Source organism: Bombina bombina, chromosome 7 (genome assembly GCF_027579735.1).
Source record: "Bombina bombina isolate aBomBom1 chromosome 7, aBomBom1.pri, whole genome shotgun sequence".
Lineage (NCBI taxonomy): Eukaryota > Metazoa > Chordata > Amphibia > Anura > Bombinatoridae > Bombina > Bombina bombina.
The window spans coordinates 128,918,544-128,933,011 of NC_069505.1; the positions used below are offsets into that span (position 1 = coordinate 128,918,544).

Below are 14,468 nucleotides of genomic sequence, written 5' to 3' on the forward strand. Positions count from 1 at the left end.
TCAGTAATATAGGTCATGTATTATTTTTGTGCTGTACTGAGAGTGTTTAGAGCTGCTAGTTTACTTGTGATTTTTAAATCATTGTGATGCTGTACTGACTGAAGTGATTTCCAGATTACAGAACCAATGTACTACAGATTTTCCTTACTTGCAGAGCGGCTGTTCAGATGTGGCTCGGTAACCACAGATCTTGTCTAGTATAGTTAGATATAGTCCTTAGGTTACTGCACTATAGGCAGAGTTAGAAGGTGTAGAACTACTGCACAAATTAAAGGGATAGAAAGATCACAAATTAAATTGCGGTTCTTGGACCGAATGCAGACGGACAGAATGCCGAAGCACATTTGTCCATCAGACATATGTCCGAGAGACTATATTCCGAGTTCGGCCGAGGGCAGATACGCATCAGAGTGCTCTGTTATAATCAGGGCCAAGGGCGCCACAACCGCCTCTAGGAACCTAACCAATGGGTCCCACCACCCACTACGTGCTTTTAACAGACTTCTACAAGATCGTACTGTTTCTGTTTCTGTTTAAAGCATGGTTTTTTATATTGGTCTAAGTTCTCTTAAAGTGTTTCTTTTTTTTAAAATAAATATGATTTATTGTTTTAAACAATGTATGTTCATCTCAGTTTTGTTTGGTGACATTTAGAATGTTAAATTACTGTATATAGAGAGAAAAAGTAAAATTTGCGGCCGGACTGTTATCCGACGGACATTTCTCTGTCGGATTATTATCCTTCGCACAAATGTCAGTCGCACACATATGTCTGTCGGATAACAGTTTGGACACGGAAATTGCATGGGTGCATTTGAATGTGCAATAGAGTCATTTTGCAATTTACTTTCATTAGCAAAAATGCTTTTAGTAAAAGTTAGTTTTTTCTGGGCATATGCACATATGCTGTGAGGGTCTGTGCACCAGTATTCAAATACCACACCTGCTCAGAGAGCTAGCTGTGATGTGTTTTGCTTCTAAAGACATCATTTGTGTCATACAAGCCCCTGCTGACTCTCTGAGCAGGTGTGGTGCTTGAATGCTGGTGCACAGGGGGCCCTCACAGCATATGTGCATATGCTGCAGATAAACAGTAATAACTTTTACTAGAAGCATTTTTGCTAATGAAAGTATACTGCAAAAATGCTTTTATTTCACATTGAAAAGCACACAAACACATTTATTTTTTGAGTTTTCTATCCCTTTAATTTTACTGATCTTATCAGAGATCCGGTTCTATTAGAGTTCAGTCAATATAACTCAGCAGCTGCACTTTTGTTCTGGTATCATAATCGGATTCATATTCTGTAAAGCTGATGTATTTATTGAGTGGGTGAATCACATAGAGAACTGGGGGTTAATTGCTGCTATAAGGGCTCATCAGATTAAATAATTCTTTTTTAGTATTTCATATGAGCCACTGTACACCTCTAACACAGACAGAGCCTGGGCCAGGGAAGGGTTAACAAAAGGGGCGTTTCTTCCAGCGTTTGCATATTAATAAGTAGGGCGGGGCTACAGTAACAGTAGTTAGGTACCTTAATATTAATGAGGGGCGTTCCTGTTTCTTCCGTCTCCTCTGCAGCTGACAGCTGGAGTCACCGGGAGAAACAAACAGAGTCAGACTTACAGCCGGAGCTATCCCGGGCGCAACATGTGCGGGGACCTAAGGAGACCGGATGAACCCAGCTGAGCCAGGAGCGTGCACCACTAGAGGAAAACTGAGCTCCCACTGCACCCGCCTAGATCAGCCTGTACCCCAGCTGCTTGACCTGCCAGTACACATCACTGCACCTCTGTCCTGCACCCATTACTCCAGCATTGCACCCCCACCCTGTAGGCAGTACTGCCCCCAGCACTCTGTAAAATTAACATCATCACCTCACTTCTCCATCACTGCACCTCACAAACTCCTCACTAGTATCCAGCACTGCATCTCATCATTTCACCCCAGCACAGCCTAGGCATCCAGCACCTCATTACTTAGCACCCCAGCACAGCCTAGGCATCCAGCACCTCATTACTTAGCACCCCAGCACAGCCTTTGTATCCTACACTGCACCCAAGTACTTCATCTCTGCACCTCATTTTGTTATCCCTGAGTCTTAGCTCTGCTATTGGCACCAGTATCATCCCATCAAAGTAACCCACTTGTACTTCTTACCCAGCATCTTACAGGTTCCATCTCAACGTCACAGCATCCCAGGTCCACCAACATCATTCCAGAACCCCTTCCCAAATACAGTGTCATCACTCCACCACCTACTCATTACATCTAGTTTGCATCCATCTCTATAGCTGCACTGCATCCATTTACCCCACTCATGATTCTGCTCCCCACAACCCTGTACTTAGTGCCCATTCATGAATTTTAACTGTGTTCAGTGACGCCCCTTTTCCCATGGAAGTCTGTGAGTGCTGGTGACCCAAGAGATACCCTGTTGCCTGGTACCATGGAGGGTGCCACTTTACCCCCAGACAGGAATTTTCACAGCCCCTTACTGGAACTAGAGGACTTCAGTGAGGCGGATTTCATGAACAACATGGTAAGTAGGGAACCCCAATGTGGGCACATTTGGACTATCTCTAGAAATGTTTTATTATGGTTACCATGGATATCATCTGTCTGTCACTCCAGACAAATATCAGTGGGATGGATGGTAGCTTATGTTATGTCTCTGGTACACAGTCCTGGTCAGTCTGAGTTTATATACACACGCACACTGCACTCTAATGTTTCTGTTTCTTATATTATTAACATTATTACCAGAACTACCTTATGGTCCCTTAGCACTCTATTAGAGTGACTGCCTAATTACATACACGTGTGACTGGGATGATACAGTTCTATCAGTGATGACCCCAGATATCCAGAGCGTTTTTTTAACATGTGTTGGCATTACACAATGTTGCACTACAATTCATTATGTATATTCTATTATTGTGGTGCTTTGGAATTCTAGACACGTTTTTGTGCAGGAAAGTTTTTTTGCACATCTGATGAGCAAAGACTGGAGCTCTCATATCTTAACAATTGCTGACCTATTTGCTTCTCATTGTCTCTGTAATAACATCACCAATGTGTTGGTTATGAGACACATTTCTGGATTGTCTGAAACCTCAAAGAATTAGACTCAGTGGGTCCATTCCAGACAGTGTGTCAGAGGTTCTGTACCACTGCTAAGTGCTTTATCACATAGAAGTGCTCTGCTGGGGAGATGAAGAGTTTAGGATGAGATTCATGTGATGTTGTAATCTGTTGTCACAGGTGATATGTCAGATGTTAAAAATATAATAATATTTTTTTTATCAAATTATTTTAGATCAGTGTCACTAATAATTGTGCTATTAAAGGGATTGTGGCTTTGATTCTATTGTGTCATTTACTTTAAAGTGAGGTAGGTCTCTTCATATTGTGGTTGGTCTCACAAATCTGGTCCATTTTTTACAGTTGTAGCAAATTTCTGAGATCAGTTTGTCTAAAAAGGGGTCTGAAAGTTTGGAGTTTATTCTCATCAGTGGAATTGCACTTTAAGAGCCATTCTCAATAATTGGTGTCAGTTGCTGTTACTGGTCATTCTGTCTGACTGAGGGACTGGTTCTCTAATAGTAATTCACCTATAGGTCAGTGTATTGCTTAGGATAAATGTATCTGATTGTGTTTCCTTCTCTCTGGGGATACTTTTTGCTAACTGTAGCCCTAAGGTTTGGGATTATTCTCTGTCATTAGAGGGTGCACTAGGTCTATACTTTACATGACTGGGGAAATGGAAATCCAGTAAAACCTCTAAGTAATATGACCCCTTTTCTCTTGTAATTAAAAACTGTCACTAATATTCTAGTATTTTACCTGTGATTTTGCTGATACTTCTTTAAAACACATTTTAGTTTAAAGGGACACAAAACCCAACATTTTTCTTTCATGATTCGGATAGAGCATGCAGTTTTAAACAACTTTCTAATTTACTTCTATTATCAATTTGTCTTTGTTCTCTTGGTATCTTTTGTTGAAAAGCAGGGACGTATGCTTAGGAGCTGACCCATTTCTGGAGCACTATATGGCAGCCATTTGCAAGAGCACTAGAGGGCAGCACTATTTCCAGCCATGTAGTGCTCCAGATGCCTACCTAGGTATCTCTTCAACAAAGAATATCTTGGCAACAAAGCAAATTTGATAATAGAAGTAAATTGGAAACTTTTTTAAAAGTGTGTGCTCTGTCTAAACCACAAAAGAAAATGTTTGTTTTTCATATTCCTTTAAATATAAAGTGCTCTTTTGCCATTAAAACATTTTATTTTTAAAACAAAGTCTGTTCTTTTACTATGTGTTTAATACCTATTCAAAGGGGTTAACCCCTGCAAAGGGGTTCAATTCAAAAAGTTGTCCTTCTGTTACACTCCAGCCTAGGATATCAGCAGGTGAGCGAATAAGAAGCAGGCATATATGGGTATGCCCCGTAGAATAAAGGTGTTCCAGGTGTGCAACTTTCACTGCATGTCGAAAGGGACAAATAGAAGTCAAAATTAAACTTTCATGGTTCAGATAGAACATGCAATTGTAAGAGACTTTTCAATTTACTTCTATTATGAAAAAAGTATACCTAGGTTGGCTCACATAAGCCTCTTGTCATTGGTTTACTGGATGTGTTCAGCTAGCTCCCAGTGGTGCATTGCTGCTCTGTAGCTTTGCAAGGGTTAAACACATAGCTTTATTTTTGTGGTTAGATTGGTCAGAATTGGTAGCTCCTCCTCAAAAAAAGCTAAATTACACTCTAATCTTGTTTGGAAATGGTAAAAATGTAATATATAATATATATATTGCTTCACAGCCCTCTGTACTCTGATTAGTAAGGTCAGCTTGCAGGTACAACATGATGCCTGCAAGCTGAGCCGTGTGACTGCGGGATAGCAGCTTGTCTTCCTTACACTATGCACACAACAACTAACCACTCAGCAACTGCCAGGTTTTGTTATTGTTTACTGCGGGTCAGTGAATAGAACAGAATCATAACCAGCTGCTTTTAGCCTTCTCTGCAGACCAAATATTTACCTAAAAATGCTAATATTTAAAAAAAAAAAAATGTAAACAGTATTTGCAGATATACATTTTGTTTAGATAAACATTTGAATCAGTAACAGGTTTCATTTAATGGGGCACTGTCCAGTGGAATTTTTTAATACGTGTTTGATTTACAAGTCTGCATTTATTTCATTTAAATATGTTCTGGTGTTTTACAAAGTAACTTATTTGGTTCACGTAATACTGGTAATATAACTGCATTTTTATTTTTGACAATTCAGCATCAGTAAAAATATTACATATGAAGGGGTAGATTTATTATCAGTCGACCAGACATGATTCGCTACGGCGAATCATGTCTGCTCGACATCGCTAAATGCAGACAGCATATGCTGTTGGCATTTAACATTGCACAAGCATTTCTGGTGAAATGCTTGTGCAATGGGCCGCTAGCAGGGGTTGTCAATCATCTCGATCGTATCGGGATGATTTCAATCCGCCACCTAAAAGGTGGCGGACAGGTTAAGGAGCAGCAGTCTTATGACCGCTGCATCTTAACTTATGTTTCACGCAAGCCTGAAACTATAGGTCTCCGAAGTAGCATCTGCTGGTTCATAAATGGAGCCCGAAACGTTAGCAATCATACGATATGAACTATTCATTTATCATTTAAAATGTGGAACATTAAGTTTAGTGCATTGCTTCCTGTGCATCTGTAGAGCATAAAAGAGACTTCAGCAGAAATGAATAACTGCATTGCACAACATTTGTACACAAAATAAATGTATAGAAGAATTTAAATCTGTACTGTTTTCTAGCAAAATTTGCATTGATTTTCAGCCCGAGGACAAATCCTTTGAAAATTCCGTAGGAGTTATTTATATGATCTCCTTTGATGCTTCCAGGTATAAATGCTCTGCTGCACATGTCAGACAATTACTTGTACAACATTTTAGAGACCAGTGTTCTGAATTCCATGTGATGTCCTGTAATCTATATAGGGGCGGAAAAAACTTTAATTTTCAGATTATAGTCAACAAATTACATTTTTTGGACCCTGCAGTTCTGTTTGTTTAAACCCCCCCCCCCAGACACACACATAAAGGGGTTAAATACATAGTAAATGTGTCTTTGGGACTGCAGAGCACTGCTGGTCCCAACTGTAAACTGCTGCTGTTCCAATCAGCAGCGCTAGTTGCACAGCTGAGTGGTGTGACTTGCGCTGCTAATTGGATCCGTCGCAATTTCCATTTGGGAACAGCAAAGCTTCTAATATGTGTTAAACAACTTTGTGGGGGTTAAACACATTAGCATTTCAGGGCCGCTAGTCTTAAAATATATGTGTTTAACCTTTTTTATAATATTGTTCATATGCATTATATACATTTCTGAAGTTTAATGTCCCTTTAAATATGTTCCTTTAAGGTGACATTAAACATGAAGGGCCAGATTACTAGTGGAGTGCAAATGTTTGCGCCTGCGCGATAAGGGGTTTATCGCTGGTGTTTGCATGCGTCGTGTTTATTGCTCGTATTAAAAGTAAAAGCGGTCACTTGAGCGCAATTCAAGTTAATGCTTGTCGGGTTAGCGCGTCCTCAGAGCTCTGGTTAACTTCTGCAAAACAAAAAAGTGTAAAGTGTAACAAAATACATCAGAAATACATTACAACGTACACTTACACTCATAGTAACACCATCTAATAAAGAAATGTACTCAAAGATATAAGGGCCCCTATTTATGAAAGTCTGGCGGACCTGATCCGACAGTGCGGATCAGGTCCGCCAGACCTCGCTGAATACGGCGAGCAATACGCAATCACAAGAGCTGCTGGTGCAACACTGCCCCCTGCAGACTCGCGGCCAATGGGCCACCAGCAGGGCGGTGTCAATCAACCTGATTGTACTCGATCGGGTTGATTTCCGGCGATGTCTGTCCGCCTGCTCAGAGCAGGCGGACAGGTTATGGAGCAGCGGACTTTGTGACCGCTGCTTCATAACTGCTGTTTCTGGCGAGTCTGAAGGCTCGCCAGAAACACGGGACATCAAGCTCCATACGGAGCTTGATAAATATGCCCCAAGGTCTCAGGTGTTAAGAAAACAAAAGGCAGGCAAAGGGCTTTAACAAGTGCTAGTCTCCAAATAGTAGTGGGCACCGTCATCATCTAACTTAGGTTTACCTTATCTCCTCTGCTGAGGTCAATTAGGGCCACTGAATATAGCAGTGATTGGCTTGTGAAGTCTAGAGTCTGCTTTCAGAGTTAAATTACAGGAAAAGAGTATATAATAAAAGTATATAATAATGTGTGTTTTTACTATGCTTAAAGGGACATTAAAGGGACAATAAAGTCATAATTAGACATTTATGATTTAGATAGAGCATAACATTTTAAAAAAAACTTTCCAATTTACTTTTATTATTTAATTTGCTTCCTTCTCTTGTTATCCCTTGCTGAAAAGTTTATCTAGGTACGCTCAGGAGCAGCAAAGAACCTAGGTTCTAGCTGCTGATTGGTGGCTACATATATATACCGATTGTCATTGGCTCACCCATGTGTTCAGTTAGAAACCAGTAGTGCATTGCTGCTCCTTCAACAATTGATACCAAGAGAATGAAGCAAATTTGATAATAGAAGTAAACTGAAAAGTTTGTCTAAAATTTTATGTTCTACCTAAATCATTAAATAATTTGTTTGGGTTCTGTGTCCCTTTAATTAAACATCTTATATTTCTATATTGAAGTGCTTAAAGGGACAGTCTAGGCCAAAATAAACTTTCATGATTCAGATAGAGCATGTCATTTTAAACAATTTTCCAGTTTACTTTTATCACCAATTTTGCTTTGTTCTCTTGGTATTCTTAGTTGAAAGCTTAACCTAGGAGGTTCATATGCTAATTTCTTAGACCTTGAAGCCCACCTCTTTCAGATTGCATTTTAACAGTTTTTCACCACTAGAGGGTGTTAGTTCACGTATTTCATATAGATAACACTGTGCTCGTGCACGAGAAGTTATCTGGGAGCAGGCACTGTTGGCTAGACTGCAAGTCTGTCAAAAGAACTGAAATAAAGGGGCAGTTTGCAGAGGCTTAGATACAAGATAACCACAGAGGTTAAAAGTGTATTAATATAACTGTGTTGGTTATGTAAAACTGGGAAATGGGTAATAAAGGGATTATCTATCTTTTAAAACAATAAAAATTCTGGTGTAGACTGTCCCTTTAATATTCCTTACAATATATGACATATTTGTGCCCTTAGCCATAGTTACTTTCTGGCCATATCTTGATATGTGGTGTGTGTGGTTGCTACTTAGGTAAATTGTCACACATTTAATTTATAAAATGTTATTGGGGTAAACGCTTGCTCAGCATAAGGCCCTAGGGTTACACTAAGGACTTCCAATAAATCTTATCTGACCCTTGACTTCTCCAAGCTCAATATACTGTACATGTCTCAAGGAGAAATTCTTCAACACTTTGATCTCATGATAGTACAGCTCAGTCACATGTTTGTTTCAAGGAACTCTAAGAGGCCAGATTTAAAGGGATAGTCTACCCATTCCCCAGTTTTGTATAACCAACACGGTTATATTAATACTGTCAAAATGCACTGAAATAAGAAGCAGCCTTCAAGGATCTAGAAATTAGCATACGAGTCTACCTAGGTTTAGTTTTCAACAAAGAATACAAAGGGAACAAAGCACATTTGATGATAAAAGTAAATTGGAAAGCTGTTTAAAATTGCATGCCCTTTCTGTATCATGGAAATTTAATTTTGACTTCACTGTCCCCTTAAGATTTCTCTATCTGAGCACAAACGAAACTATGATATTGATTTAGCTACTGAACAGCTTTAGAAAGTAAATAATTACATCTGACCACAGTGGGTCTACCCTTATATACACACCCGCTTCCATACATAAGGCCCAGCCATATTATAGTAAGATAATTAGGTGCCTACACACTGGTGTTTGAATCATTTTCACAGAACCATTCTTGTTCAATTAAAGTTGTTTTAGTTTTGGCCTTTCTCTGCTTCATGCGGTTAGGTGATAATCCATTTGGCAAACTACCGTTGATCCAATCAGTACCGCTAGATGCACAACCCAGCAGTGCTCTGCGGGTCCCAGGCAGTACATCTACTGTGTGCTTAACACCTTTGTGAGTGTTAAACACATAGAGGTGCAGGGTTGTTAGTCTTAAAATGACATGCTCTAATGCATTATAGCATGCCAGTTTTTTTAAATGTATTTTTCTATTATCGTCAGAGATGCTGGGGAGTCAGTCCTGCATACTTTGGAAGGTTGACCCTGCAACATGGAACAGTGATTGTTTGATTTGTGCAGCAAATCATTTATACATGTCCCTGGCTGGATGCATCAAATTACTTAAAATAAACTACATTTATGAGGCTTTTCAAGGCATATGCAAGTTTTACTAACTTTTTCTTTAAAAACATTTAATTTGAATGCAGAACCTTTGAGATTCAGTATTTAATTGCTGATATATATCATGTTTATTTATATAAACCAACAGATAAACTCAGATAAGATGGGTGTTGCAGCACTTACTCAGGGATGTCTTAAAACTCTGGGTTGTCTATAGTTTTTGAGGATAAACAATAGAACAATTAGCAAAATCAGCTATTTCAAATACAAAAATAAACACAAAGATGATAATCTTTTTCATGTTTCAGAAGAATACGGTGCGTGCGCCATTCTTCGCTACAGAAGCATTCTCCCATGGTGTGCTTTTTGCCTATGGGGCTCTGAAGTGGTGCAGTGCACGTGCAAGGAGGTTCAATCACATTAAACCTGTCAAAGTCTAAATCATTGCAAGCATGCGGCATAGCACTTCACTTTCTCCCCTTAGGCAAAAAGCAAGCTTTGTAAGCGTTCTCCTATAGAGGAGAGCAGCTGTGATTGACTTTGTGCACAACTCAAATAGATATGCACTTCATGCTTTCCAAAGCTGCGACTGACTGTATTCACCTGGCGTATGAGAGAGAGAACTAAAAAGGGGTGGCCAATTGGTGGTCCCTGTGCTAGCTTTTATGGCCCCAGGAAAAGGCGGACATTGTTACTTACAAATTATATAATTATTTATGTTTTTCATAGCCATAAAATATATATGCACCCCTGAAGCCTTCTAAAAATGTTAGGTAGCAAATTACAGGATGGAAGTGATTTATATAACTTAGTAAACACATAAATGTCCATTTTTTTAAAGGGACAGTAAAAGTCATAATTAAACATTCATGATTTAGACAGAACATACAATTTTAAACAACTTTCCAATTTACTTCTATTATTTAATTTGCTTCCCTCTATTGTTATAATTTGCTGAAAGGAGCAGCAAAGAACCTAGGTTCTAGCTGCTGATTGGTGGCTGTATATATATATATATATATTTATATATATATATTATGTTATGTTAAAAATGTGATGCTCTATCTGAATCATGAAAGAAAAAAAATTAGGATTCATGTCCCTTTAAAGAGACAAGAAAGTCAAAATTAAAGGGACACTGAACCCAATTTTTTTCTATCGTGATTCAGATAGAGCATGCAATTTTAAGCAACTTTCTAATTTACACCTATTATCAAATTCTTTTAATTCTCTTGGTATCTTTATATGAAATGCAAGAATGTAAGTTTAGATGCCGGCCCATTTTTGGTGAACACACTGTGTTGTTCTTGCTGATTGGTGGGTAAATTCAATAAACAAGTGCTTTCCATGGTCTTGAACCAATAAAATAGCTTAGATGCCTTCTTTTTCAAATAAAGAAAGCAAGAGAACAAAGAAAAAATGATAATAGGAGTAAATTAGAAAGTTGTTTAAAATTAAATGCTCTATCTGAACCACGAAAGCAAAAAATTTGGGTTCACTGTCCCTTTAAAGTTTAGTGATTCATCTAGAACATGTTTTTTTGTGCTTTAAAAACAACAAAACATTGACATTTACTTTGTCACATTTACTTCTTTTCTTTTCCTGGGTATCCTTTGTTGAAACTTAGCTGCATTCTATGAGAGTATACAGAGGCAGGTTTAGGAATGTGCACGTGACTTAAAGGGATATGAAACCCAAAAAATGTATTTCAGATAGAGAATACAATTTTAAACAACATTCTAATTTACTTCTATTATCTAATGTGTTTAATTCTCTTGGTATCATTTGTTGAAGGAGCAGCAATGCACTAATGGTTTCTAACTTAACACGTGGGTGAGCCAATCACAATCGATATATATATGCAGCCACCAATCAACAGCTAGAACCTAGGTTCTCTGCTGCTCCTGAGCTTACCTAGATAAACCTTTCAGCAAAGGATAACAAGAGAAGGAAGCAAAATAAATAATAGAAGTAAACTGGAAAGTTGTTTAAAATTGTATTCTCTACCTGAATCCTGAAAGAAAATTTTTGTTTCATGTCCCTTTAAGGGCTATGGGGTAGATTTATCAAATGTTGGACGGACATGATCCGCTTGGCAAGATCAGTTTCCCAGACACTAGATCATTCAGAGGTGATTGACATGCCCTGCTCTTGCACTCTGCTATATTTCACCACACATTGCAGCATTGCTTGTGGCAATAGCAGGAGCAAATGGTCTCAACTTGCAAACCCGTCCGCCTACAATTATTATACATTTTTCCCATAGTGCTCAAGACATTGCACACCACTGAGTCTGTCAGGATTTTCTTATGGAAAGGAGGTAAATTACAACAAAAAATACCAAGAGAAAGATCTGCAAAAGAAGTAAATTGGAAAATTGTATTTTGTTTAAGTTTTGGAAATTGCCTACTCTATCTGAATCATATAAGTTTAATTTTGACTGTCATCTTCCTTTAAAAGGGACACTAAAGTCAAAAAGATAGTGCATGCAATTATCGCCCCCCCCCCGCCCCAATTTATAGATGCACGCTTTTGTAATGCACTAGCTCTGACTGAGCACGTTCAAGAGTTCACTGTATTTATATGTTTGTGATTGGCTGGTGGATGCCACATGATACAGTTGGAGGGAAAAATGGAAGTGAATTCAAAAAATTTGTGAGACAAATTCAGATTAAGTAATTGCATTGTCTTTCTGTTTTGCGTTTGTTGATTATGTAATTCTACTGTATTTAAGGAACATTTAAGTTATTTATTCTGCTTGTGTGACTAAGATTTCTACATCATTGTGGCAATTTTTTTTAATAGTAAATATTGCTATGTTTATAATGGGGTACATGCTTCATTAGACTTTTTTTATTGTCAAAAAATCTTATAGCTCAGAAACATGGATAAATGCCAACATTTATTTTCCCAATAACACTTTACCTTGTAGATATCATTCCTTCATTGCCCCTTAAAGCCATACAGCATATTGAGGTGTTGTCTATCTGGAGACCCAATAGAACAGTGCTTTTCAAACCTGCTCTCAGGACTCCCCAACAGGCCAGGTTTTCTGGATAACCTTGGATGAGAGCAGATAAAATAACCATGCTTACTAATCAGCTGATTATTTCACCTGTGCTCCAGTACAGATATCCTCAAAATGTGGCGTGTTATTGAGGCTAGAGGACAGGTTTGAAAACCAGTGCAATAGAACGTTGAATCCAGTGTTCCCTAGCCTAATTCAGCATTTCAGTGCTTCAAAGTATTTATAGAACTCTGAAACATCAAAGTGACTATAACCCTCCATCAGCATCTTGTAATCAACCGTTTACAGTAAAATATGAATGTATAACTCCTCTCCAGAACCAGACAAAACCCTACAAATATTACCCAGTCATTGCTGTCTATATGATTCCTGTAAAACACCTTCTATAGAAAGATACAAAAAAAGGAAACACCATTTAAACTATCCCCAAAATCCAACATTGTATTATGCATTTTGCAGATACATCAAAACTGCAAACACTCATCAAAAACGGAGCAGATAGTAAAGGATATGATTTATTTTGAGTGTCCAGAAGTGATGCCCATTTACAGTCTAAGTCTGTGATTCTCTGACATTTTGTTGTCAGACACCCTTGGGATACCGTTAAACCTTATTACACAATGGGGTCGTTTTGCCTTCAGGCTCGCCAGAAACAAGAGTTAAAGGGACAGTCTACACCAGAATTTTTATTGTTTTAAAAGATAGATAATCCCTTTATTACCCATTCCCCAGTTTTACATAACCAACACAGTTATAATAATACACTTTTAACCTCTGTGATTATCTTGTATCTAAGCCTCTGCAAACTGCCCCTTTTTCCAGTTCTTTTGACAGACTTGCAGTCTAGCCAATCAGTGCCTGCTCCCAGATAAATTCTTGTGCACGAGCACAGTGTTATCTATATGAAATACGTGAACTAACACCCTCTAGTGGTGAAAAACTGTTAAAATGCAATCTGAAAGAGGTGGGCTTCAAGGTCTAAGAAATTCGCATATGAACCTCCTAGGTTAAGCTTTCAACTAAGAATGCCAAGAGAACAAAGCAAAATTGGTGATAAAAGTAAATTGGAAAATTGTTTAAAATTACATGCTCTATCTGAATCATGAAAGTTTATTTTGGCCTAGACTGTCCCTTTAAGAAGCAGCGGTCTTAAGACCGCTGCTCCTTAACTCGTCCGCCACCTCTGAGGCAGCAGACAGCAACACACCTGATCGTAAATGATTGGGTTGATTGACACCCCCTGCTAGCGGCTGATTGGCTGCGAATCTGCAGGGGTCGGCATTACACAAGCAGTTCACCAGAACTGCTTGTGCAATGATAAATGCTGATGGAATTTATCGATGTGCGGCGGACATGATCCTCTACAGCGGATCATGTCCGTCCGCAGGATAATAAATCGGCCCCAATGTGTGTCATTAAAGGGATATGAAAACCAACCCCCCATTATGTAGATAGAGCATACACTTTTAAACATCTTTCTAATTTACTTCTATTATCATTTTTTATTTTTTTCTCTTGTTATCTTTTGTTGAAAATCAGGGTTGTATGCTTAGGAGCCTGCTCATTTCTGGAGCACTTTATGACAGCAGTTTGGCAACAATGTTATCCATTTGCAAGAGCACTAGATGGCAGCACTATTTACTGACATGTAGTGCTCCAGATGCCTACCTAGGTATCTCTTCAACAAAGAATCACATTAGGAACAAAGCAAATTTGATAATAGAGGTCAATTGGAAAATTTTTTAAAATGGTGCGCTCTGTCTGAATCACAAAATAATCTTTTTGTGTTTCATAGCCCTTTAAAACCCAGGTATATGCTCAAAAAATGAAAAGAAAAGTTGGTGAATAATTTATAATATTAATTATTATTAATTATTAATTATTATTAATTATAATTTATAAACTCGTTCCTTATTCTGTTTGTCATCTCATGGTGGCTCAACTCACTGGTCTCATTCTGTCCTCTCCAACACCAAAGGGAGGGGTCCTAGCTGTATGGAAATGGTTTCTGCAGTGAGTTCTCAGTAGCAAAGATC

The 14,468-nt window shown here is 38.4% G+C and overlaps 1 protein-coding gene across 1 annotated transcript in view; it reads left to right on the forward strand.

Annotated features, from left to right (window-relative positions):
- The first annotated feature begins 1,590 nt into the window (after positions 1–1,590).
- Positions 1,591–14,468, forward strand: part of CREB3L1 (cAMP responsive element binding protein 3 like 1) — a 231,122-nt gene continuing 218,244 nt past the window's right edge. The window contains exon 1 of the mRNA XM_053720296.1: positions 1,591–2,546. Within this exon, the coding sequence (XP_053576271.1) occupies positions 2,454–2,546 (93 nt within the window). The 5' untranslated portion in view covers positions 1,591–2,453. The remainder of the gene's footprint in view (positions 2,547–14,468) is intronic.